We start from the raw sequence: 26,890 nt of genomic DNA, 5'->3' as shown, positions 1-26,890 counted from the left end.
ATATGCAGGCTGTTCAAAGATACCAGTAGTTTGGTGTCAGGTTTGGGAGTTTGGCCTGAATTTCCTGACTCTCATCTCTCACTTCCTTTAATATTCCTCTGCCGCTTTAAGTATTTCCTTTGTATCTTCAGTGTTAGCAGTGGCCCCTTGACATTCCAGTGGTAGGAGATGCTTTGAAGCAGTCAGATCGTCTTCTATTCAATTTTGCCACTGGCCTTGCCATCAATAAAATAATGCTTGGAGCACAAGTGTCTGGCTTTACAGTGGAGTGGATCAAATGTCAATCACGGCTGGTCTGAAGCGTGCGCAGTCAGTGAGTTTAAGGGCAAGGGCAAAGGACAGATAATGAGAGAAAAAGAACAGGGGAAGTAATACATCTAACTATTTTGTTCAATTTAACAGGAGCCCTACTGAGGGACATGTGGTATAGGGGACACAAAGATGAGTCAGTCACAGTCCCTGCACTCAGAGTCAGGGCCCACTGCGTGCTGAGCACCTGACTTCCATTTTTACATTTGATATTTGCAGCAATCCTATCAGAGGGGCATCTTTATTCCAGTTTTATGCGTAAGGGAGTTGAGTTGAAGAGAAGTTGAGTAACCTGTCGTCGGTCCCATAGTGATGGAGGAGCTGGGGTCGAGGTGGTGAACCTGGTTTCAAAGCCCAGGCTCCTTGGCCAAATTGCATCACCTTCCAGGAGCTAACTCCAGCCGAGGGGAGAGGGTGACTGTTTGCAGTGGGAAAGTAACACTAATAACATCAAAATAAGAGGAACATATGGATTCCCCTCGAGTTTTCTTTCTGGTTGGGGTTTTGGCTCTGAGCTCTATCGTGCAGTGAACATTCAGGAGAGAAAGGTCGCTCCCCAGCCGGCCTGCTCCCCCAGCCCCCAGCTTGATAAAAGAAGTCTCCTTACCACCTGACTCGCCTGCAGGTAACAAAACAGGTTTCTAAAATATGTAATAAAGAAGCACTGCTTGTTCCTTTCTGGCAGCAATCCCAGGGGAAGCAAAACTACCTGGTCTGCCTGGAACCCTAGGCCTAAGAGGTTAATTTAAAAAAAAATGCTTGAGGTTCCTGCATTCCCATGATATGTTGCCAGAATATTCTGTAGCTTTAAAAACTCTCAGCCCTCTTTCCCCTCTCACCCATACCCATGCCACGTATCCGGGGCCAGAGCCTCTCACCATCCACACTGGGGTGCCCCTAAATGCTGACATTCATGGCAGGCGTACAGCTTTCTTGGAAGAATTTCATCCCGTCTGTGAAAGATTTCACTTATCTCCTCTCTCGCTTCCAAAAGGAGCTTCTTTACCCCAACTTGAAATCTTGCTGTATTCCTAAGTGTTTTGGAAACAAAATGTGCAGTGGGAGAATTCCTGCTTTGTGAATATTGGATCACTTTGTTCCCTGGCACAACAAGCTCTCCTTTGTATTACACATCTGAGAACAGAAGTTCTAAATAACATTTTTATACTCCCTGTTGATGTGAGTTCTTTATTTGGGGACAATACGGTCAGGTTCTGATGTGCTTTTCCCTTCCTCAGTGTCAAGGATACTGCTGACCCACAGTCTGGAATTGCACTGTGAAGGGGGAGGAGCGGGTACCTACCCCCTGGGACGTTCTTGTTGGGCGTCTGCTGTCTCCAGTAAGTGTCCCATGTCATGGTGGGATGGCCAAGTGGTCAGCAAAGGCACTTAACTGGCTGGCCTGATGGTGAGCTGAGTGCTTGAGCTAGCCAGCTACAAAGAGACCAGATGGGCAGACAGACCAAAATAGCCACTTATCCACCTCCTTCCTGGAAATGCAGAATGGCTGCCCTGAAGGTCTAAGAAGGCCAAATTTGGTCAAAAAAACCCGCTCTTACTCTGAACAGGACACTGAGCTGTGACCCTGGCGTGAATTCCCTACCTCCAGTGTTTTATTTTCACCACCCACCCCATTTGCACATCCTAATTGGTAAAACACCCTTCACCTTCAGGCTCCTCGGATCATCCTCCTTCATGTTGTGCTTGTACAGAGTATGTGTACTTTTCCAAAAGTAGTATATATGCTCTCATCTTTAGGCAAACCCCATATTCTAAAAATTCCTCCCCAAGTACATTTCTGTTTCTGCGTAAGTTTCAAAGCCCTCCCTTTGTCTCATTCATTGGACAAATGCACGTTGAGTTGTCCTGCGTGAGGCCGGGCTGCCCTGCATGGCTCATACCAGGAGCATGTGCGCTCTGGTGTTCAACAGTCCTTTTGGGTCAGACATCCGTTTCTTGCTCCTCGTTTCTTCAGTGAAAATGTATTTCGTGCTTCCTGTGGGCCAAGCTGTGTGCTGGTTTGCTCTGTGTCTGCCTTGTCCCTGATGGGAGCGGCTGGAATGGGGGTGCTGTGGTCTCCCTTGGAGGGAGGGGCACTGTTGGGTGCTGGGTGCAGCCAGGAGAGCTCCTTGGAAGCCGATGCGCCACAGGAGGCCTGCGAGCCTTTGGCGCTGGGGTGCATTGGATCATTTCCTAAGTGGATGAACATTCTGCTTCTCCTACTTAACCTTTTCTTGAGCACTAAAATGGGAAATGGACTCTCTGAACAGACAAGCTCAAGTGATAATAAAAAATACCCTCCAGTAGACAGCCCGATAGTACCTGCATTAGGAAGTCAGTGTTTGGATAAGAAGCCCCTCGAGGGGGCTGGAGCCCCTCTCTGGACCTTAATTGATTTTTGTGTTCATTCTGCTCTCTTAATTCTTTGCAGAAAAGCGATTTGTCGGGCAAAGTGACTTTACATGTTGTAGGCACCGTATTATGTAATACCGTTCTTATCAAAAGATCATTTCTGCTTGTTTTGCCTTTTTTTCCCCCCTGATCCAGCTCATGTTTATTTTTCTTTTTCATTTTATTTCTTCTTGTTTATACAGTTATTGTTCCTCATATTCTTCCCACTTGGTCAATCCTCATCTTCATCTGCCAGGAGAATGGGAGGAGATGGGGACACTTGGTCCAGGCTCGCCCACTCCCGGTTTAAAATCAATTAGAAATAGCCACCTTTTCCCTAGCGTGTTTGTTACATAATGTGGATGGAGCCTCATTAGTTCTAAATCTGACCCCTAAGGAGCTGTTTCATGTTCATTCTTAAGGATTGAGCGACTGTCCTGATCTGGATGTCCCTTTGGGGGTCTATGCCATCATTTACCCCTGCTGGCCAAGGTGAGCCTGGCTCAGGAACGGGGCCGCTCCATACAGACGTGCCCTGTCATGTCAGAAAGTTCTACAGAATAGTAGCTACTGAAATCTCTTCTTGGTAAAATGGGTTTGTGAAGCCGTCATCATGTGCCTCTTAATTTACATCATAAACCCAGGACTTGGAAATCGACAGGGTATTGGCCTGCTTTCAGTGACGTTGCTAGGGAACTCAGCCTGTGTCCTCAGATGATACATGACTGTGTGTGTGCATGTGCGTGCATGCGTGTGTATGTGCGGAATGAGGAAAGTGAGATAGTCCATTGTTATGTACTAGCAAAGACTGGTTAGGCTTACAGCATAACCCGAAGATAGAATGTGTTTACGGCAGCATTAATGTGACCAAGAACAAAGCAGATGAGAAGTAGCCAGATGTGATTAAAGCACATCTAATAGATCAGGTTTTTGGAACATCTGAGTCTGAGGGTTTGATCTTCATCACAGTGTGTTGAGAGGTGATGATTTAAAGCAAGAAAGGAGAAGAGACCCACTATGGAGAACAGTACCTGAAACAATTTGTAAGCAGATGTGAGCACTTGAAGGTATCAGTTCTAGGTGCATGCATAGCCCCTTCCCTCTGTGGGGCTGGAGGGAGAGCGCTATGAGAGGTCACATCATGAAAACGGAGCCATTCTCTGCATTGTGTCCAATACCGATGCACATGTGCAGTGGCTTTGTGGGTTGTGACTTGTTTTCTCATGGGAAGCCCATCCTGGCTCATCTTGGCATCTGCAACCCGGAAGGGAAGACTTGCTGAGTGTGGGTGTGTGCTAGCCTAGTGGATAGGGAAGGTACCCCCCGCCACCCCCCCTCCCGGGTGGCTGGGAGATGTTACCCACGGAAACCGAAGGCTGGGCTGACGGTGAAAGCAAACTATTTCCCCTTGGGCAGTGTATTAACTGCAATTAGGGTGTTGCTCCTGATAAAACATCGCCCCTTTGTTCCGCCTCCCAAATGTTCATCCATGTGATGGCTGTTAGACATCTCATTGTTTCCGGCCAACAAATGGCAAGGTGCTCCCCAGCTGCCCTCAGGTAGCCGCGTGCAGATAGACCTGTGCAGAGGCCCGTGCCCACACAGTGTGTTTGTCCTCTGCGTCCTCTTCCTCTCTCCAGGGCGTGCTAGGAACACTGACACGCCTCCTGCTCTTTCTGCGAAGGGGGCTGGTGCTCTCGCTCTAGGTCCCACAGTCATCAATAGGCTTGTTCATGGGGGAGGTGACAACACAGCTTGTCACAACAGTACAGGCTGCTGGGTTCAATGTGAGCTTTCTTCTTAGATGAGCAAAGGGCATGGGACTTCTTAGGGCCGGGACACTCACAACCCACAGCACAGATCGAAGATCCAGGCCACGGGGGAGCACTGAACATTGCTTTTGTGGGTTAAATACAATTTGATGAGCAAACATTTGTGACGAAGGCCTATTGTGAGGTTTTCCTGATAGTGCATAACCTCATCACTGAAATCTTTGTCAGGCATTGTTTTGCATGATAATCTACAAAGGAAGCTAGTGACAAGCTCTCTGATGTTCTCTCTGTTTTCATTATAGTTGATTCTTTATCACCCTAGTCAATAGGGAAAATTACCATCATCGATGATACAAACCCACAGAAAGTCCCAAAATACTGTGTGTTTGATTTCGAGATGTGCACAGCAGGCGTGTGAGCACATTCAGACACTGCCTCCTGGCTCCCTTCCTCCCTGCTCTGCTCCAGCCCTCCCTGAAGACAGCTGGGGACTGTGTCCAGGGAGTGTCCACTGCAGGGTAGGGACCAGGCCAGGGGGACATGGAGAAAGCTGACCGGGATATCCCAGCGATATTTTATCTATACATTTTTAAGATCAAAGGAATACCTGTGTGGTTTAAAAATCAAAGAGTCCGGAAGGCATTTATTAATAAAATATAATGGCCTCTGCATTCTCCTCTCCTCCCTCAGACCCACTTCCCACAGACAATATCCTTTGCACCCTCCCACTCTTTTTTAAAGTTCTTTTGGTGATTGCCTTCCTATCTTTAAATAATATATGTATACCACTCATACAGTGTCCGCAAACTGGGGGGCTTAAAGCAGTAGAAATGTATTCTCCCACAGTCCTGGACCCTGGAAGTCCCAAATCCAGGTGTGGGCAGGGCCACGCTGCCTGTGAAGGCTCCGGGGAAGGACCCTGCCTGGTCTCTTCCACTTCTGGTGGTGGCCGTCCATCCTTGGTCCTTGGCTCACAGCTGTGGCTCTCCAGTCTCTGTCTCTGTCGCCACAAACTGTTCTCTCTCTGTGTCTGTTGTCACATGGTGTTTTCCTCCTCTTATGAGGACACCATTCATTGGATGAGAGCCCACCCCAATGACCCTATTTATCCATAAAGGTCGAATTCACAGGGACCAGGGTTGGGACGTGGATATATTTTTTGTGGGGATGCAACTCAACCCATCACCCCACTCTTTCCCAGTTCATAAGCATTTGGCTTTGTTGAGTTCCTTCTAGGATAGATGAGGTTTCTCTCCATTATTCAGCCCCATCTCTTCCCTGAGCTGCTGCTCTCCATGGTATGTGTCACCTTTCCTAGCCCCTCCCCTTAAAGGACATTGCTTACATTTCAAACAAATTTTTGCAGCTTCATTTCTTATTCTATTAACCATAGAGAGCATCACTTAATTACTTATTTAAAAAATGAAAACATGAGCTCTTCTGACTCCCTCACTTTCCCACCTCCTAGTGTCTGTCAACTAGTGCCAAGATTGATAACACCTGGGTTCCTTTGGGTTGGTTGCATGGTTAAATCCTCTGCCATCTGTCCTCAGATGCAGAACCGATATTTGTCTACAGCTTCCATAGAGGGCATCTACAGGTGGCAAACCCGTCAACAGTGTTTTCATTCTTTATTATTATGATGATGTCTGCTGGATTATATTGCCTTTGTATGCCCTGTGGGTTTTAATTAAAATGCTTTGTACCATATGAGGAAGGACAATGTAATGTATGTTTGTATAGTACGTTTTGTGTTTGACTTTAGATGGCAGCACACTTTTTCTAGCTCAGTTTGGAAATCCCTTTTATTAGTACAGCTTTTGAAATCCTTTTGCATTACATATTGAAATGGAGCTTTGTGTCTTACTAGGATTAAATATTCGATCACATGAAAAAATACCCATGTGGGTCTCTGTTCTTTATGAGTAGTTAACAGCAGGTGACTCATTCTAAAGCAGTGATCTTCAAACTTTTGTTTGTTTTTTCTTTTAATTTAAGGGCCAACATAGAGATGCTAACTTCTTACTTTGCCACGTTGGGATATTCAGAAATTACCTACTACTTATTTTCACTGGTAAAATAAAGAACATTGAGGAGGAGAGGGGTGAGTAGGGGGAAATGGGAGATATCTGTAATACTATCAACAATAAAAATATATTTTAAAAAAAGAACATTGAACACCAAAAACTAGGAAGGACATAATCTCAGAATAAAAATTACACTATATATTGTAAAATTGAATGAATTTCATCTTAAAAAAACTTCACTATCTTCTCTAACTTTTCCCATTTTTGGTAGACTGGTGAAAACAGTCTGGAGGAAGGTTGTCCTGGGTCAGCCCTGTCCAGTGGACATGTGCTTGGTTTTAATGAATGTTGAGCACAACGGTTAATTATGCCACTTATATTGTGGCTGGTTAAGTGGATTCATTAAAGCTTGGAATGGAAGATGCTCAAGACCAGGGGGCAGGCCCTGTGTGTGGTGGAAAGGTTTATCACCTTTTTTTGTGGCCCCTAGCTATAATAGACCCCATCCCCCAACTGTGTACCCCTACTCCAGGCTAACTAGCCAGTTCACAAATTCAGGGTATTGGGCAGGAGAAAAATTTAAGATTTATCATCTTTGCATATGTAGCCTTTGATTAAGTCACCGCTTAAACCTGTCTTAATATCTTAAAGTTAAATAATGTGGTCACAAAACAGTATCTGCCCATATATATTCTGTAACTGAGGTATGGTAAAAACTGGCAAACTTAGCATTCAACAGATGCAGGATGGCAGCATTTTTTTTACAGTATTCTCAAACTAAATTTAAAACAGAATGAGATGAGTGATTGTATTTGTCCCATCAAATATACTTGATTAATTAACCATCTGGTTAATTTATTCATCTCCTTAAGGAACTTGCAGATTGGGATATTGACGTTACCAAGTTTTATTATGTTCCTTTGCTACATTCAATGGAATTTAGGCTTCAGAATGTTAATGTTTTAATATGACATTTTGTGAAATTACCCCCAAACAAAAACAGAATTAATTCCTTGCCCTTTTTTTTTTCTTGGTAAGAAATATTGGGGTGTGTGTCCATAACCAACCACAGACGGTTTTAATGGATGATCCTGTAGAGCACACGTGCTGTCCTAGGATCATGCAGTTTAAAACATCAATTGGGCCATCTTCATACTACCCCTGAGAGGTCGTTAGAGTTTGTTTTCCCGCTTTTTTATGCAGGGGGAATCCAAGGCTAAGAAGCGAGTAGCCCAAGTTTACTCAGCAAGTGAGTTGCAAAGTGAGAAAAGGAAGCCCAGTTTCCTAGAGCCACGGCACCTATCCTGGCTAGTAAGTGGCGTCTGTCTGGATTCACATTCTCGACTTTCAGGATTCACACTAGGCCACGTCAGGTTTTGAAGAACTGAATGGTCCAATGAATCAAACCTGGCTTTCCTATTAGAAGCACAGAGAGTTGTGTCCCTCGAGGTCTCTGTGCTCCAAGCCATGGAGGTAGATGGCTGTCCTGCTCCTGGGCACAGCCCAGTTTCAGTGGAGGAGGAAGGGGCTCTGAACCCGCAGCATTGCCGAGTTTGCTCTGGTTATTAGAAGTAATGCTCTGGATGGAGCTGTCCACAGTGCCATCCCGTTTCATTGGTGATTCATAACACGAGACCCAGAAAAGCCCCAGCTCTCATTTCTGGAGCTGGAAAAAGCACTGGCCTCATACTGCTCTAGCTCTGCATCATTTAGCTCTGTTGGACCTCAGCTGTGTTATCAGTAAAATGGGGAAAATGATCTTGACTGCTGAATGCAGGGGATCAGACCAGACCTTCCCAGTGCTTGATTCTTCTAGGTGATCTTCCAAGGAATCAGACTTGCAACCCTAGGCTCCTTAGGTCTATGCACTTCACAGCCTGGGGTGGGGGGGGGGGGGGGGAGGACAGGGGAGGGAGTCCCTACCTTGGACCAGATCCAGGACCAGGCAGGGCCCGTGTTCTTTAACTTGGCATCCCGCCCCTTCTCCATTCATCTCTGTCCTGGTTCCCCTTGACCTTCGGAAGGCCTCTTGCCTTGCTGTCTTTGTTCCCATCCAGTGGTTTTTGCGCTGATACAGGAAGGAGGGAGTGTGCCACTCCTGTGCCATCAGGATGGTGCCTGTGGCGGTCCTCTTGAAGATCCAATCTTCACTGGAGTTGAAATCTAACACTCAGTGTGAAGTATAAGGACAGCACAACGCAAAGGCTCAGACTGCCACAGACGGCATGTTTTCCAGAACCCATATTTGGAATGTATGAATTAATTGATAATATAAGCAATCACGTTGAACTTAAAAAAAAAAAAATCAGGCGTCGATGATCATGGTGCCCATGGGGAGGAGTACTCACGAGGAAGATGGAATTCAGTTGGAGCACATTTTGGTTTTTGTCCGGTCATGTTGTACATGGTAATTGTTATAAAACAGAAAAACACCAGGCATCCCTTTAACTCCCAAACAAACATTCTAAGTCGTCGGGAGTCTGCTGTACATAAAAGGAAGCTTTCTCTCACGCCGAAGCTTGCCAAACAAATTGTGAGCCCTAGAACTAAAGCCCAGAGAAAGAATAACTTCAGCTTTCCGTGGGTGGAAAATAAACAGTCACTTTATATGCATTTCATGAACGTCAAAGACACAGGTGGGAAACGAGTCCTCCCCGATAAGAAAGAAGTGCTTACTCGTGTGGAAAAAAAGCAAACATCCAGCCGTTTTTGGAGCTGTGCAAGTCCAGACAGTTTCTTTCCCTTTTTTTTTTTTTTTCTGGTTAGCTGCTCATAGCCACAAATATGTATATTATTTCCTTCTTGCCCACAATTATACTAAGAATCATCTTTCTAATATACTGGGGAATCCCAAATAAAAATCTCATTTTCCTAAAACACAGACAAGTCTTTAACTCTAGCCATTAAATTATTCGTATCTGGAATGTGAAAGAAAGAATCGTAGAGGGCTCTAATGTCCACCTCAAATGGTTTTCTTCCCCAGTTGACACTGTAAACGGACCATGTGCTGAGGGAGGGGTTCACCCTGGCCACTGATGTTTGGAAATAGCCCACAGACAGCTCCGGGGAGGTCTCTCTGGTTCTGCGCTCCAGTGGCAGAATCACAGACTATTTTAACCCTTTTCTGAGTATTGAAATGTTTTCTTATATGGGAGCCTGCTATTAACTGCCTTGACCATGCCTCTTATCCAAACGTGTCAGAATAGTAAACCCGGTGAAATTCCTAAGTGGTCAGTAGAGTGTCAGGTCTTAGCAGCATGGACCCAAACCAGGCGTTCTGGATTCAGACATCATCTCTGCCCTTTCCTCCCTGGTTCTCGATGCTTCCTTTTGCTCATCTGCAAAGTGCATATTACAAAGCACCTTCCTCATAAGTGTTGTCGTGAGTTAACATGAACCAAGTTCTTAGAACAGTACCTGGCATGCATTACAGACTCTGTAAGCGGCAGCTATTATTTTGGAAAACGAGGAGGAAATTCAGACTGTTCATTGAAGGAATAATTCCATGACCATTAAAATAGGTTTTTGTTTATGGAGGTGGTATCTGTGGTCTGTACATTCACTTTTAAAAATCATATCTGGAATACCAGGTGCTAGGAAGCTAATTATTTGCTTTTTCTGTTTCCTTCTTAATTTCTGCTGCTACTTATTCTATCCCAGGTATAGATTTGATGGCTTTTTCTCTGCAGAACCTGTGCAGAGCCGACCCTGTCAGTTTACTTGGATATGGGAAGAATTGAAAGACTATTTCTTTTTATTTTTAATTTTTTAAAAAATATATTTTTTTTATTTCAGAGAGAAAGGGAGAGGGAGGGAGAGAGATAGAAACATCAGTGATGAGAGAGAATCACCAACAGGCTGCCTCCTGCATGCCCCACACTGGGATCAAGCCTGCAACCCGGGCATATGCCCCTACCAGGAATCGAACCATGACCTCCTGGTTCATAGGTTGATGCTTAACCATTGAGCAACTCGGCAAATGCTATTTCTTATAGGAGCTCCCCCACTAAGACATGAGGACATATGCAGAAAGGGAGCCTGTCAAGTAGCAGTTGTCAGTTCACTTGAAAGTAAATTTTCTGTTGATAAACCATAACACTGATGATCAAGGTTTAATAAACTGTTTCCTCGTGAACTTTCACGTCATTGTATCTAATAATCTTAGTGAACAAAGATGTTACTGATTTTTTTGAAGTATTAGGAAAATTGGCATTACTCTGATTTCAGAAAGAAAAAAAAAAGTTGGTAGAGACGTAAGTTTACCCTTGTAACTTGTTTTTGTTTTTAATTTCCCAATGGTAAACCATTGCTAAAATTCCCTACCTAACACTGACTAAAAATGATATTCAAATATAATATGACATTCAAATATAGAATGGCATCCTTGGTCATTCTTTCTCTTAAGGTTACACAATCATGGTTGACTTTTAAATACTAACGTTAAAAATCCCCTTCTGCCAGTATTGAAAGTCTATGGTATCCAAGCTGAATTGCACATTAATTATTTTAAAGAGTACTATAAATCTTCCCAAACCAGGTTGTTTTTTAAAAAAATTGGTTACTCATGGAGTTGTGACTACTATTACTTGTTGTTGGTTTATTGTTGTCATTTTTAATATTTTACTTGGATGTGTGGACCACATGTTGCTTCAGAAATTCTTCAAAAGATAGTAAATCTATCAGTAAGTAGAATAAATCACTTAACTAATGTTCAAAATACCTCAAAAATTAAAATAAAGTGGTTTGAATTTAAATAAATATGAGATGAATATGAAAAGAACACTCTCAGAGTTCATCAGTTGATTAAATCTGGAGAAATTTTCCTTTTTCTATTAGGATCACAGCAATTTTAGATAGTATATGTTTTCTGTATATAAAATGCAAATATACCACTCACCACCATCATCATCATATTAACTGGACTTGTGCCCATCACAGATTTTGTGAACCATAACCAAATGAATTGACACTTGAAAGAAGTCAATAAATTCTAACATTAAACGATCATATTATTTGTGATATTCAATAACACCAGAATTTTGTTCTCATTACTTGATTAACTCAATTCAACTTCCATTAATTAAAAACTTTCACTTCATTACCAGTGAATTAAAAAATGCCCTATCTTCTTTATATTCACAGATGATAGAAGATTTTGATAGAGAACAAAGGCTCGCTTTATTGTGCATCCTTGCAGCCTTAGCTGCAAGAGTCTCTGCCTCTAATTTCAGATATGCAAATTCCTGGTTTAATATGTAATTCAACGTGCTTTTATTGAGGGCCTCTTTGTGGAAGGAGTTTCATATACTAGCAGAAGTATGTTTTGGAGTCAAACTATTCTTGGCTCAAATCCTGGCTACTTGCTTACTGTGTGGCCTTGAGCTTCCTCATCTTTCAAATACCAACCCACGGAGTTGTGTAAGAATTAAGTGAGAGGATGGGGGTGCAAGTGCATGGCCGTCAGTGGGCGTTCAAGTGGCTTCTCTTCTCATCCTGTCCCTTCTCTTGACCACTGGGGACCCACTGCTGTAACCCCTGTCTACAGTGTGGGTGGGGAGACAGAGCATAGGAGCTTGAAAATCACCCTTGCCATTAGGGAGCCAAATGTATTGTATTGTGACGTCCTAGGCCAGTCCCTTCATCGAGAGGGCTTTGGTTAACAATTCTGTTAAATTCAGGGTTGACCTTTACCTTGTCATTATCTCTAAGAGCACTTCCAGATCTGATATTCTGGGAGTCTGTGATATTATGAAACAATAAGTTAAAGAATAAGAAACTAATAATAGGGTGTTATGTGGGCAGTACCGACCACAATGACATAGCATGTAGAAAGAATGAATTGGACTTAAAAGGACAGAGTACATATGATTAGCTATGTATCAGCAATTACTCTAAGGTAGCTTTCCTGACTGTGTCCTCTACCAAACACAGTTCCTTAGGATGCTGATAGGTATTCATTGATAAAAGGTTTCTGAAATCACTTGGGAAATGCTAACTTCAACAGGTTTCTTTCCTTCAGGCCTCAGAATCTCTCCTACGCTCATATGCATTACGATTCTGAAGTGGGGGGATCTAGTAATTGTATGAAGAATTTCCCGAGTGCATTTCATCATGGAATCAGAATTATGTTGCACCCAAGTAACATCTTGCCAGGCTAGTATTTCCTGGGAGTTAATTTGCGAAAATGCTGCCCCTTAGTTTTAAACCAGGAATGTGGTCCAATATGGATGCCATTGAATCAACCCACTGAAGGTGCTGGGTGCCGACTACTTGTAAGGCCCCGTCAAGCCAGAGATGAATAAGAGCAGTCATTGCAACAAGTCTGCCCATGAGGCTTCGTGTGGGGCATTGTCTGTGCGGCTAAGAACAGGGATGCCCAGGGAGATGACATCCGGCAGCATCAGCTGGGGCAGTATCCTGTGGTGAAGAGAGCTGGTTTCTGCCCTGGATGTGTTTTTTTGTTTTGTTTTGTTTTTTCTCTTCTTCTTCTAGCTGAAGCTCTTATTTGCATCCTGTTCACCTCAGAGAAATTCTGAAGGTGACACACACATGCAGGGCCCACTGTCAGGTGGTTGGAGTGAAACGAGCTGGACCTTTCATCCAGGAGGAGATTTTACAAAATTGACTGAGCTTGAGCTCTGAGGACATCATCGTTTCCCCACCCCACTGACACTCAGCTCTACAGTCAAAATATAACCTAAGGAGAGGAGCCTAAAACAACAAACCACACACGTAGGCACCCTGCTTCTTTATGAGGGGCGTGATAGTGAAGTGCTGGTTGAACCTGCTGGCGGAATCTATATTTGAATTTCTTATTGATGAAATATGAGCAGGTTTTGCTGAGGGCAGATATTATGGGGACGAACCTTTCTCCTCATCAGTCAGATCTGTGCACTGTTGCACCGCTGGCTTTTTCCGCCTGTTAGGCCTTAGGAAACGTTTTGGCAGGTTGTGCCGTTATTTTGCTCATGTTGTGAGTAGCATTTCTCTGACCTTTTGTTATTTACTGAAACAGTCCAGCCTGTTTTCTTTTAAGAGAAGCGTGAAATGAAGGGGAGTCAAGGAGCACGGCTGACTTTGGTATCAGAAGACTCACTTCAGGCTGCTTGGCTCCGAGTATACTTTCAGAGTCGGGGGGTCACTGGCATCCTTGTTCTTATTCCCGGGATTTTAAGAGGTCTTTTGGGGGAGTTTTCCCCCCCTCCCTAAAGCAGATACATGTAAGGTTAGCCATTTATTTATAACATTTCACCACATCTGAAAGCACAGCCCGCTAAGAATTTCCTTCTGATGTCTGGTGGGTTGTCCGAAGCCTCGCCTGTTTTGAAAGGTGATGTGACTTGTTTCGGGGAAGACAGACCCCATTTCAGGGCTGACCTTTACTGTAGGATTATTTCTAAGAACACTTCCAGACCTGACCTTCTGGGAGTCTATGGTACCATGAAGCAATGGGTTCAGGAATAGGTCAGAAGACTGTCAGGTCTCAGCAGCCTGGAGGTGAGGTCTAGTCTGGTGACTTGGTGGAAAGGGCAGCCCTCACTCTGACCTCTCACAGCCCTTGTGGAACCGCATGGTGAAGGTGATGACATCATTCCAGACCCTGTCAGCGTCACACAGGGGCTCTTTCTTATCTCTGCTTACCTGTGTCTGCCATCCCTGTCTCCCTGATGCTTTTCTGCCTCTGTCCTCACAGAGGACTCCCATTCATTGCAGGATGACTTACTAGAGTACAGGAAGTACTACCAAGATCCCATTACATCTTTGGAGATGAGGAAATGGGTATGTGTATTTGGATGTCTACATTTGTTCCTATCTTCCCAGCTATCCACTTACCTGCTGGTCTTTCTACCTCAGAAAATTCAATAAGAATTCAATAAGAATTCCCTTCTCATGGGGATTCTCATAACTCTTGCTAGCATTTAAGACATCACTCAAATTTTTGTCATGTGTGTTCCCTTAGCCAAACATAAGATGATCTTGACACACTTGTCATTTCATAATGATCTGCATCATTTCATAGTGATCTATGTGTTTGAGAATTGCCTAGTCTGATAACAGGCCATTGCTTTGGACATGTTTCACTTATCTCTTCAGTCATCCAGTGAACAAATACTGCACTGTCCTCAGTGTTGGGGACACACTGGTAAGCAGGGACTAGCTGCTCATGGAGCTTATATTTGAATGCAGAGACACAGATGATAAATAAGTAAGCCAGGAAGTAAGGTGGTGGAAGACCAGAGGGTGATGTCTGCTAACTGGGGAGGGGGCATAGGAATTGCAACCAGAGTGTCGCAGGAGATGTTGCTTTGCTCCCAGATCTATAAGATGAGGAGAAGTCATGAGAGATGATTTTGGGGATGATTTTTGATGAGCAAAATCTGCCACCAGGATACAGAACTATTTCACACCACCAGGAAACTCCCTGGTCCCCTGGCACCTTCGTGGATGAGAAATAGCCACACCTGTCATCCTGTTTCTCATCTAGATCATATTCTGTTTGATTCCATAGTGCAGTTGGATAAGTGTCTTACATCTACTGCTTGGTTTGGCTGCCATGGAGTGTGTAATGACTTACAATGAAGATCCTTAGTCTGACTTGTTTGAGGAGCACCCCCAAGCCCAGAACAAAGACATGCAGGTGTGAATAAAGAGCTCCGACCTCATCATGGGAACCCAACAGTTGATACCCAGTTGATTTAAGAGGCTAATACCAGTCATGTGACCTCAGTATTTCCTTCTTAGGAAAACCAAACACTTTCTGTTGCCACTACCTTTGGGGACTTAATCTAAAAATATACTTTTATTGATTTCAGAGAGAAAGAGAGAGGGAGAGAGAGAGATAGAAACATCAGTGATGAGAGAGAATCATTGATTGGCTGCCACCTGCACGCCCCCTACTGGGGATCAAGCCCGCAACCCGGGCATGTGCCTTGACCTGAATTGAACCTGGGACCCTTCAGTCCACAGGTTGACCCTCTATCCACTGAGCCAAACTGGCTAGGGCTGGGGACTTAATCTATATGGGACTTCTACTACAATACTTCTTGAAGATAGCCGAGGAAGAACACACCTTAGTGATGGGTGGACAGGTTACCCGATGAGTGGGTGCATGCATGCCTTATAGAAAGGAGAACAAATGATAGAAAAATGCCCCTGTGCGTGTGGAGGGAAGAAACCTTTAGGACGTGCAGTGAGCAGGAAGAACTTGAGGTGCAAGTAAAAGGGAAACAGCTATAAACAGATTGAGAGAGACAGCGGGTTTAAGGAAAAACATCTGCCTGCGGCATCTGACATCCAAAAGCTGCATCTGGGGCCCAGGATCGGTCTTGTAATGCTTAAAAAAGGAATGCGAAGGGGCCCAAAGCAGGCTCTGAAAGTTTTCTTTCCTCGCGATTTTCTGTTCGTTGTGCCCAGAATGCTGCCAGGGACTGATGAAATAAACGCAGAGGGTCCCGTTCCTTGATGCTGAAGTAGCATTCCGTAGACGCTAACTTTAGAATGGCTGATTTAAAAGGCATTTTGTTGGTATTGTTCCAGACACATGGGTTCAGATGAGCCCATTAACTTTGCTCCACAAAACCTCTGGAAATCTTGAGGCAGACTCTTCAAAGATTATGTATCTTGAGTAGCAGTTTTCGGTATTAAAGAAGCTGGAAACCAGAAGGAAGGAGCAGATAATGGTCTCATGAAGTCTCAGAAGTGATGCAGGGCATCTTTGTCGAGATAGATTCAACTTAAAATGTGTTGAATAAGTCTCTTGATTTGTGCATTATTTTTTTCTCGTGAGTCATTTTTCAGGTTTGTATTCTGTAGGTACAAGGCTAAAGAAAGTAGAGATCAGGTATTCTCCGCGGATATGCTGTTTCTTGATACCTCCTTACCTAGACTTCCCAGGGGGATGCTGACACATGTGTACTCCACAGTGATTTTTCCCTTGAAGCTCGTAAATGATCCAATCCATGTTCCCTGAAGACTGAGGTGGAGGAAGTGGACAGCCTTTCTGGAAAGCTTACTCTCTAGCTTTATGCTTTCCTTTCATTGTCTATTCCTCTTTTTAACTCCTGTCTTTATTTTTAATATGTCTTACCCCAACCCAAGATTTCAGTAAGATTCTTATGCTCTATTGCCACATGTTTTAAGCCATTTGGAAGTTTATCAAATATGAATTAAATTGGTGTCAATCATCGCTTCATGTACATGGTGCCTGTTTGCTAGGGCTGTTCTGAACAATGAGGAGGAGGGAATGTTGCAATGAGGAGTGACTGATGATAAGGGTTTGTGACAAGGCAAAGGGGAGGAAATTCAATAAACAAAAGAGAGGCACTGAGGACAGTTGGGCACTAGAGTGTTTGGCGGGGGAGGGGAGGGGCAGGGAGGAGCTGTCCCTGATGATCACATGCTCTTAGTGCTCAGAATCTGTGGCATCTCCATGTCCCACTGTCCAGCGCTGACACACGATGGGCTCTGAACATTTGTGGAAATAAATTGGGCCACTGTATGTACTCTGATTTCCAGATTTCTCCACAATGTGTGTATGCTAGCCCTGTGTCAAAAATGAGGACAGGTTACATTAAAGTCTGATGATTTGCCGCTAGTCCTGTAAGTTGAATGTGGTAGATCTGAACTCTTGCCTTTTGATTACCCAATGGCACCTTCAATGGTTTCTTGTTTTCTTAAGGCGCAGGAGCCTGCTTGTTTTTTTGTACCTCGTCAGGGTGTTGAGGAGAAGTTGCCAAATTGGAAATGTTCAAAGTTCATTTTTTACCTTTTTAACACGAAATCTCTAGAACTCTTGCATGACTCCCTGGGGACAGCTGACGCGGTTTGAAGATCTCCACCTAAGACTAGCTCATCTGTATATCGTTTGCTGTGCATTTCCTCATACCTGAAAGGACAAGTTAAATTTTCCCAAACCAAGCAATTAACCTTAGGACTTTGCATCCTTTGTGTTTTCACCACAATTCAAATCTAACCCCCTTTTTAAAAAAAAATGTAGTTTAAACAAAAGGTAGTCTGATAGTGAGGGGACGAGTAATGATGGGCGGGGCACTCTTTAATCAGCCCAGGGTGACAGGCTGGGACATCTTGTTTTCATCAAATTCTCGTAGCTGCCCTTTACTTCCCTGTGTGTTTGCTGGGCTTTTGAGATTCTGTTGTGCTTTCTGTAGCTGGATGTTTTCCAAAGGGTCATCAAGAGAAAGGAGTACCCCACTCTGCATTAATAACCTTTGGAAAGAACTTAGCAGTAAAGTCAGAGACCAAATGATCTGGTAGACAGCATGTGTGAGGTGGGAGTGGGGCGTTCATTCCCTCTTTCCAGGAAAGGGCCCCAGCCCAAAACCCTTTCTTCCCCCAATAGCTCTGAAATCTTGTATCAAGTTTATTTAATAATGATGATGTAAATGGTAAAAGGACTATCCTCATTTTTGAGGATAAGAATTGTTCCTTTTAAAGGAATATGATGTAAAAAATTAGTGACTGTGACATACACTTAGAGTAATAGCTAATTTCTCTATGTGTTTTCCTGTTGTGTGTGTGTATGTTAGTGAATTCATTCATGTGGAGTTCCAAAAAAAAACACCTCTTGAATGTTTACATACTCTGCACTTTATCTAATTATTGAAAAGCACTGGTGCCATATGAAAATTTAGAGAATATACTGAGGTTTATGGCAAAAATAAGCACCATAGATCAGGGGTCAGAGAACTATGGCCTGTGGACCAAATCTGCCTTGTCACTTATATTTGTAAGTAAAGTTTTATTGCAACACAGCCATGCCCATTTGTTTATGGATTGTCTGTGGCTGTTTTCCGATTACAACAGCAGAGTTGAGGAGTTAAGATAAAGACTGTATACCTTAAAATATTTACTATCCAGATCTTTACTCAGAAGTTTCTGATCTCTGTCATAGATATATCCATAATATTTATTTACTCACTCATTTATTTATTCTTTTAATGGTACTCTGGGGAATATCAAGTTGAATAAAGCAGTCCCTAGTGTCCAAGAACGAACGTAACAGAGACAAGTCATGTGCTCACATTGCCACCTGGCCTGCAACACGTATTCCAGACGAGAAGGAACTGACTTGCTGTGCAGAGATGGCAAAGGCCCTTGACAAAGGGGAGGATTTGGGTTAAGCAAAAGGATATCACTTTCGTAACTGTGGCTCACGGTGATTTCCCTGTGGGAACTTCATGAGAAATGAGAGTCATTTCCTTCATGGAATTTTATAAATTGTAGTACCCAAAGGGTGGAAGTGATTGAGGATATTACTTAGCATCCAAATTTCTTTATCTGGAAGCTTATTTCCCCTGTAACTATGGGGATAATCATATTTCTAGAGAAATTTTAAACGTTTGAAGGAAGGTTTCCTACTTCAGGGTGGGAAAGACAGGGAATTCCTTTTCTTTTTACTGACTGTTCACTGAACAGAGTGAGATTAAATATTGTGCATGGGAAAAAAGTGTTTGAAGGAAAGGAACCTCACAGGGTGATCAGGTCATAAATTCCAAATTAGGCAGGTCATGGTGTAACTTTTTTAGTAAAAGGTATATCTTTACCTCAAGCAAGTTCTGTCCATTGTTTCTGTGCATCTAGGTTCACAAACATTTTAAATGCCTCTTTTTCAGACCCCTCCTTCTAGAGCGTGACCACCCTCAATAGAATACATAATCTTGCCAACTATCCTGTAATCTAATTCCTGCTTTGCTTTTCTCTTCCACTTTCATGTAATCTTCTTACATTCCCTCCTTAATTTCAAATGCATAAAAGAAACTGCAAAATTGTTATTCTCTGGAGCATTTGAGATCTTGCTCCTCGGCATATGTCATCAGTTTGGCTCAAATAAACTCTTACACAGGTTTGGATGTTTCTTATGTCGACAATGGTCGAGGTCTCAAAAAAGGAATCTGGACAGGAAACCCCTCAAATACCAGATGGATTAAAAACAAGGTAAAATTATAGCACCCCAGCCATGAAGAAGCACGGCTCAGTGACAGTTCTAGCTCTTTCCTGTCCAGAATGCTGCAGTGTACAGTGTGCATAGAGCTTTTAGTGAAGGTTCAGGTCAAATGTCACCTCCCCCTGGGCAAGTCCATGCAGGAAGCCTTCTGGAATCCTCCAGTTGGGATTCATGTCCGCCTAGTTGTTCATGACTTGCTGGAGGGCAGGGTTCATGCCTTTTGGATTTCTGTATCGCCCATAGCGTCTACTTCATTATTTGTGTTTTCTAAATATCCCTTGAAGTAACAAGGATTGAATGCAGGCAGATACTGTGCATTGAAAGTCTAGGTGCCTGGTGTTGGTAAAGACCCTTCAGATTTTCAGGTTTGTCTAAAAGTGAGACTGTTTTTACTCTGCTCCCATCAGAGGATCAAAAGTGTTGGCCAAATTCCAGCCGCCCCTTCTCTATCTTCCTAATGATAACATGCCGGAGCCAACGCAGCTTAGTTTGGTTTTAGAAAATGGCCTTGTGATGTTTTACCCACTGAAAGTGTAATATTTTGACTGATAAAGTGCATGTGTTTGGTGAGAAAGCTATCAAAAGAAAATAAGATTGGACCCTCCCCCCACAGGTCATTTTCATATCTTAGGAAGCACAAAGCCCAAATAGTTCACAGTTTCGCCCTCTGAGTAGGAGAGGCTTGGAAGTGAGCTACCGACTGTGTGCGCCCTGGGGCTCCGGCCTCCTGTTAGGAAGAAGCCCAAGCCAGCCTGTTTTCAAACGCTTCCTCACTGCTGTGCTTTCACCATCGTCTGGGGCTGCCCCAGAGACTCCAATGAGGGAGACGTGTTCTGGAAGCTCACCTTGCTCATCCCCTTCCCTCCCTCTGCCCGAAGAGGAAAACCCAGCCCTTGGGCATGAAGAATGCACTTTTTACTGACAAATAGGTGGAGTCCCTGCATATGCATACACGTGTGTGCTGTATTCCATCAAAACTGTCTCCATAAACACAACCTCCGCTGTCTCCTTCCAGCCCCACGTGTATTTATGAATGAGCTTGCTTCATCCTTGTCTTTTCATGCCAGTAGCAGGGAAGTGAGAGAGCATCACCCCTAACATGGGGAAAGGACATTGCGAAAGTGTCCATTTGCAGCAGCCGGGCAGTCACCAGCAGGCAGAATTCCACACTGCGCCCCGCCGCCAGGCCCCATCCCCACAGGACTTTTCCCAAGTTTCTCATTTACGAGGATCCCTTTGGAAGGCCTGGGAACCCTTAGGTGCGATGAAGTGAGCAACTGTGCTGTGTGTTTGCACTGGAGGCTCTGGACCCTGCGGTTCCGTCCTGTTGGAAGCGTTCAGTGGCAGGAATCCACTCCGTTTCTGCCCACATCACTGCATTCCTGGGATGCCTTTCACAGGCCTCCACTGGATCATCTGACAGCCGCCTGTGAGGTCAATGAACTTTATACATAATTAAACATTCGCAGTTAGGAGAATTCATTTTGTTCCTCCCTGAGAAGCAGGGAGAGAGTACATGTTCTGTTGCCCTCTGTGACCGGAGAAAACGTACGTGGAGTAATCAGGCGAGTTTCACATGATTTAATGCTGAACCGAGGAAGAAAGTGATTGCATCCTCTGCTGGGCCTCACGGAACAGTCACCACCCACACTGTTTATTCAGACTCGGATCCTGGCCATTTGGGGTTTAAGCCAGAAGAATGGGGGGGGGGGGGGGGGCGGGGGGCGGGCGGGGAGGAATCCATCCCTGGAACGAACGCTTTTGAAACTCTGTATTCTTGATGAAATGCGGCCAAGGATTCTTTTAAAAATCTATTTAAAATCAATTACTGGGATCATATTTTCATTTACAACGGATTGTTAGCAACAGCTAATTTTCTGCGTTTCCATCCAGTTTTGGAGTTGAGGCTGGAATAGGAACAGGGGCGTGTTTTGCCTGGGTATCTGATGCTACCAGCAAACTATGTGTGGGTAATTGGGCAACTCTGACCTTTGACCAGCTTTTCATAGAACAACAAGGAAAGGTGTGAGGAGGCAGGAATCGGGTGAAAACAAGCCTGCGGGGCCGCAGTAAGGGGAAGAGAATGTGCAGGAGGCATATAGTATAATATGGAGAAGAGGAGAGGAACGCTAGAGGCAGGACCGATGCCTGGAGGATAGGCACCAGGTCCGTCTGTCTGTACTTGGGATTGCAAAAAATCATCTCAGATATGAGAGCCTGTATAGGGCTTTTAAAGATCTCCAGAGCAGATTCCAGAGCCTCCCTTGGTTACCCACCCTATTATTTGGCAATTCCAACCAGGAGGAGGTCCTTATTTGCAGCCTACACTATGCATGGAGTGCTGTTTTGGGGGATACGTTATCGATCAGGACCGCCCCAGCTCCCGCACTGTGTATTACTCCCAGGGTGGGATGGAGCATGGTACATGCTTCGTTAAACCTACAATCACTTTGACCTTGGTGCCTAACAGTCGGCGGACTCCAAGAGTGGGAACAGTGCTGGGGAGTGGGGCAGAGGAGTAGCATTTATTTCAGTGTCCAGGGACCAGGTGCGAGGACTAGGCATTTTGTGTATATCACCAGGGGGAAAGAATGTAGCTGTGACATGTCCAGGGGCTGAACCTCAAACCACATGTCGATATTCAATGCCGATGCGCCTCTTTTGAGTTTTAAAAGAAAAAAGAAACCTGGAGAAAAAAAAAAAAAAAAAACAGAAAGGAAATAGATCCTAGAATTTCAGTGGCCTTGAGATCGTTGTCCACCTCCTCAGATTTCAATAAAAAGACCTAAACACCAGAGTGTGTGAGGGACCGACCCGCAGGCTGGATCGCAGATCCCACGCCCCCAGCAGCCTGTCCCTCCTTCGTAGAAGGCTGTGTTCTGAAGGCGAAATGATGCTGGAAGTGAGGTCACTTTTCTCACTTCCTCCGGCCACTTCTTCCTCCTCAGCAGGTGCACAGTGAAGAGTCAGCTCCTCAGCGAGTAAGTGACAGCTTCACTGAGAAGCGGTCAGATGACCGGGGCAGCCTGGCTTCTTCCCTTTTTATCCAGTTATGTCATTGCTCTTCCTCGGCTGTGGTTTGCTCCAGAAGGGAAGAGGTTGTCTCCACCCCTCCACCCCCGCCTACCCTAAGTTGCATCAAGTTCCCATTTCCTGTTACAAAAATTACTGAATGACTGGGGCGAGCATCACAATCCCGTGATGAGGCCTTAAGCCCTCGGACAATAAACCATGTGCTCAAGTGCCTGCACCTCCCTCACCTCCATCCGTCAAGTGACAATAGTAACTCTTGCCCTACCTGCCTTGGGGGCTCCGAAAAACAAATGGTAGTATCCACTGACATCTTAAAAATGTGCAAAATGCAGTGATTTTTTTTTTCAATTGTGAAATATTTCAAGGAAATATAGGGAATAAGGTAGCAAGCCCATGTGAGTCCTACCATCATCTTGTCCTGTCTTTATGCCATGTTTGCTTCAGATCTTTGCACCCCAGGTCCATTGCCCCTTCTCCAAGCTTCAAAGGGTCAGTTTTAATTTGATGCTTGTGCTTACCATGCATGGATTTCATAGTATCCATAGATAATATGTGCTATATTTGAAAATGTTTTAAAACATCATCTTCATAATGTCATTGGGTTTGTGTTCTACATTTTATATGTAAGATGTATCTGTACACGGCTTCATTCATGTTCCGTGCTATGTAGTATTCTATCAAGTGAAAGACAGTAAAGTTGTCTTCTAACTTTTTGACGTCACGGACAATGCTACAATGTGCACACGTTCTTTGCACACATGTGGCCTACTACTCACCTAGGTAGCCTATTGTTTCTGTGTGACAAACCTATTAGCATGTCACTGTACAAAAAGTCATGAGAGCCCTGGCCGGTGTTGCTCAGTGATTAGAGCATCAGCCAGTGCACCAAAGAGTCATGGGCTTTATTCCCCGTGAAGGGCACGTACCTGGGTTGCAAGAGTGAACCCCGCCCCTAGTCCGGGTGCATGCAGGAAGCAACCAATTGATGTTTCTTTCTTCTCTCTCTCTCTCTCTCTCTCTCTCTCTCTCTCTCTCTCATTCTTCCCCTGGCTCCCTTCCACTCTCTCTAAAAAATGGAAAAAATATCCTTGGGTGAGAATTAACAAACAAAAAGAACCCAACATGAGATAAATCAAGCACTAGAGAAAATGATGTAATGAAGAGACGAGGTAAACATGAGAAGTATGAGGCTCCTGCTGGTGTAACATGGCATACTGTTTTCCAGCAGAGTCTTTTTTTTATAAGTAGGAAGAATGCACTCTAAAATATTGATTAAATAGTATAGTGTCGTAAATACATAAACAAGTAACATAGTCATTTATTAATATCTCAAGTGTTATGTACTGTTCATAATTGTGTACACTGTACCTTTACACAACTAGCAGGGCAGTAGGTTTGTTTATACTTACATCACTACAAACACGTGAGTAATGTGTTGTGCTATGACTTTACTATGGTTACGATGTCACTAGGCAATAGGAATTTTTCAGCTCCATTATAGTATGTGATCTGCCATTGACCAAAACATCATTGTGCAGTGAATGACCATATTGCTAGAATCTAGCTTTAGACTGAATTTATGAAAATACATTCAGGAGTTTTTGTATCTTTTTTCTATTTTTGTGTGTCAATTTTGGTAACATTTTTCTAGGAGATTTTCCATATCATCTATTTTTAGATTTATTGCTTTAAAGTAGAGAATAGAATACAAATACTTAAAAAAAAAACACCCTTTACTATATTCATAGTTACGGTCCCTTTTCATGCCTAATGGTGTTTATTTGTGCTTTTTTTTATTTCTCCTTTTCATTCTTATTGAATATCTACTTAATTTATTAGTCTTTTGAAAGACTCAACCTTTATTTTGTTCCTATTCTATATTGTTCCTTTGTATTTATCTTACTGATTTGTTGTTAACTTTGTTACCTATTTGTGGGAAAAGATTTTTTCTGTTGTCTTTGAGTTTACTTTATTGCTCTTTATCTTCTTAATTTAACATTTTTCTTGTTTTCGGATATTGTATTTAATGCTAAACATTCCTTCTACTGAAATCTAGGGTTTTAATTATTGTTCAGTTCTAAATGCTTTGTTACTTTCATTTTGATTTCATATTAACATCTTAGTGTGCTTTTGAAATTTCAAAATATACCAGGTTTGTAGCTTTGTTATCGATTTCAACTTATATTGTCTTTTGGTCGATGAATGTGGTCTAAATGTTAGTAGTTCTTTGGAAATTGTTGAGACTTGCTCTGTGGCTTAGAATCTGATCAATTTCTATAAACATTTCATGTGTAGTCTTTATTTATTGGGTAGACGATTCTCTTTTCATACCAATTAGATGAAGTTTGTAATATGCATTATTTAAATCTATTTTTTGTCTTATTTTTTTTACCTTGGTCTATTGATTTCTTAGAGATGTGTATTAAAATCCCTCATAGTTTTTGAATTTGTTACTTTCATATAATTAAATATATAATGACACTTTATTGGTAGAAATACAGAATGATTCCTGGTGAATATATCTTTTTCTCATTAAGCAATGACCCTTTTTATCCCCCCAAATACTTTTGGCTGTAAAGTCCATTTTATTAGATTCATTCATTCATTCATTCATTCAGTTAAAACAAATATTTATTGAACATTTATTACTTATAGGGACACATTATTTGAATACATTATTTTATGTTTATCCTTGCTGTGACATGTTTTAGGCTTCTTTCTTTTAAGCACCAGGAATTGTACAAAATTCAATCTGAGGACTTCTTTTAACAGATTAGTTTAAGCCATTTACATTTATTATGATTAGTCTATGTTTGGAATTCACTAGGAATCCAAATGTTTTATATATGCCATCCTTTCTCTGTACTTATATTTTTCTTCCTATTCTGTGTTCTGTTAGATTACTTGAGTTTTCCTGCTGATTTCACTTTCCCGTCCTTCTGCCTACTCTTTGCTTCTGTGGCAGCAGGCCCCCTGGCCATGGCCACACTCAGGGTCCAGCCTGAAGCCCAAAAGCCCAGGTGAATGTGTTCCTTGAAGAGCTGTGTAAAAGACAGAGAAACTGGTTGGGAGCTATTTCCCCAAGTTTTCTGAGTTGGATGCTTTTAAAGGAGCTCGATCTCAATGAAGCCAACCTGAGCAACCTGACGTCCTGGTGCCTGACCCACCCCAGGAGAAAGAGAAGGAGGAGCGGAAGAAATAGAAAAAGGAAAATGAGGATGAAAAGACAAAAGGGAAAAATGAAGGCACAGGTTCTCCTGGCGGCCCACTGAATGGCAAGGAGATCATGGTCCTCTGGCAGCACCTGCAGCTAGGACCAGCGATGTCATTGAGCAGTCACCCTGGGCACCACATGGCTGCAGCTCCAGCTACCTCGTATTGAGGATGAGAACGATCTTGGAGGGATTCTCCAGGTGAATATTTGAGCTGAAGACCACCCTTCACACCAAGCTGGAAGGCTTCCACACTCAAATCTCCAAGGATTCCCCTGAGCGGGGCAATGTGGCCAAGTAGCCCCATGTGCACAATTATCAAAAGCTGGTGTGCAAGCTGGGTGAGGCAGAGGTTCCAGGACCTTGGCCAATGGCCATGTATATCTGCAACACTTGTGCTGTGTTGTATGACATCATCCTGAAGAATCTTGAGAAGCTCAAGAATCCCAGGGGAGAAACAAAGGGAATGATGTATTGAGAACTGTCTCTCATTCTGTGATGGGTTCTACAGGACCTTCTTGCCTCTTCCCAGGGACTCCAGACTTTCCTCCACCTCCTTCCTGCTAAGGTTTCTCCCTCACCTTGCCTCCCAGGCACAACAAATATAGTCATACTGTTTAAAAATCTATTACTGTTTTCCACTTGCTTTGCAACGTATGTTTTGTTCTGTTATTGTAGCTGTTACCCTTAATTCTTAAAAATTATATTTGAATAACAAAGTCCAAAATTAAGTTTATCTGTTCTCTGTTTGCTACCCGAACAAAATAATGTAGACTGCTTAGAACACTTTAATCTAGCTTTTCTCTCTTGAGCTAATACTATTGAATATTTTATCATCTATCATTTTGCTTCTTTTTGTTCCCATACAATTTTTTAAACAAATCTACTTTTTTGAATGTTTCAAAATAGATGCCATTTTATTTGCATTGTGGTTGAGAGTATGAAATCAAGAACCAAACTGCCTTCCTTTGAATCCCATTTTAGTTGTAAATCACTTAGAATGGTGCTGCTGTGCAGTCAAGTACAGGGTAAGCCCTCAATAAATGTTATGATGTGGCTTCTTGGGTTCTGCTCCTCCCTTCTTAGTTCAGATTCCTTCTTACAGAAGTGCATCCTTGAGGAGTTATTTCATCAAGGATTTGGGGGTCTTAAATGATTTCTCTATGTCTCCATCTGAAAATA

General features: G+C 43.2%; 1 protein-coding gene and 1 pseudogene across 10 annotated transcripts in view; both read left to right on the top strand.

Moving 5' to 3' along the window:
* The window catches only part of BCL2 (BCL2 apoptosis regulator), a 163,678-nt gene that overhangs the window by 50,477 nt on the left and 86,311 nt on the right, over nt 1–26,890 (top strand). The window contains exon 3 of one of the 10 annotated variants that reach the window (XM_054723696.1): nt 25,396–26,433. The exons of 8 other annotated variants lie outside the window; for them this stretch is intronic. In XM_054723696.1, coding sequence (XP_054579671.1) covers nt 25,396–25,404 — 9 coding nt within the window. In that variant the 3' untranslated portion in view covers nt 25,405–26,433. Of the gene's footprint in view, nt 1–6,470; nt 6,600–25,395; nt 26,434–26,890 lie in introns of those variants that run through there. One more of the 10 variants, XM_054723694.1, reaches the window with a different exon arrangement.
* Nucleotides 25,476–26,433, top strand: LOC103303721 (proteasome activator complex subunit 1-like; annotated as a pseudogene).

This window comes from Eptesicus fuscus, chromosome 12 (genome assembly GCF_027574615.1).
Source record: "Eptesicus fuscus isolate TK198812 chromosome 12, DD_ASM_mEF_20220401, whole genome shotgun sequence".
In the NCBI taxonomy this organism is placed as follows: Eukaryota; Metazoa; Chordata; class Mammalia; order Chiroptera; family Vespertilionidae; genus Eptesicus; species Eptesicus fuscus.
This window is presented reverse-complemented; position numbering and strand designations above follow the sequence as displayed.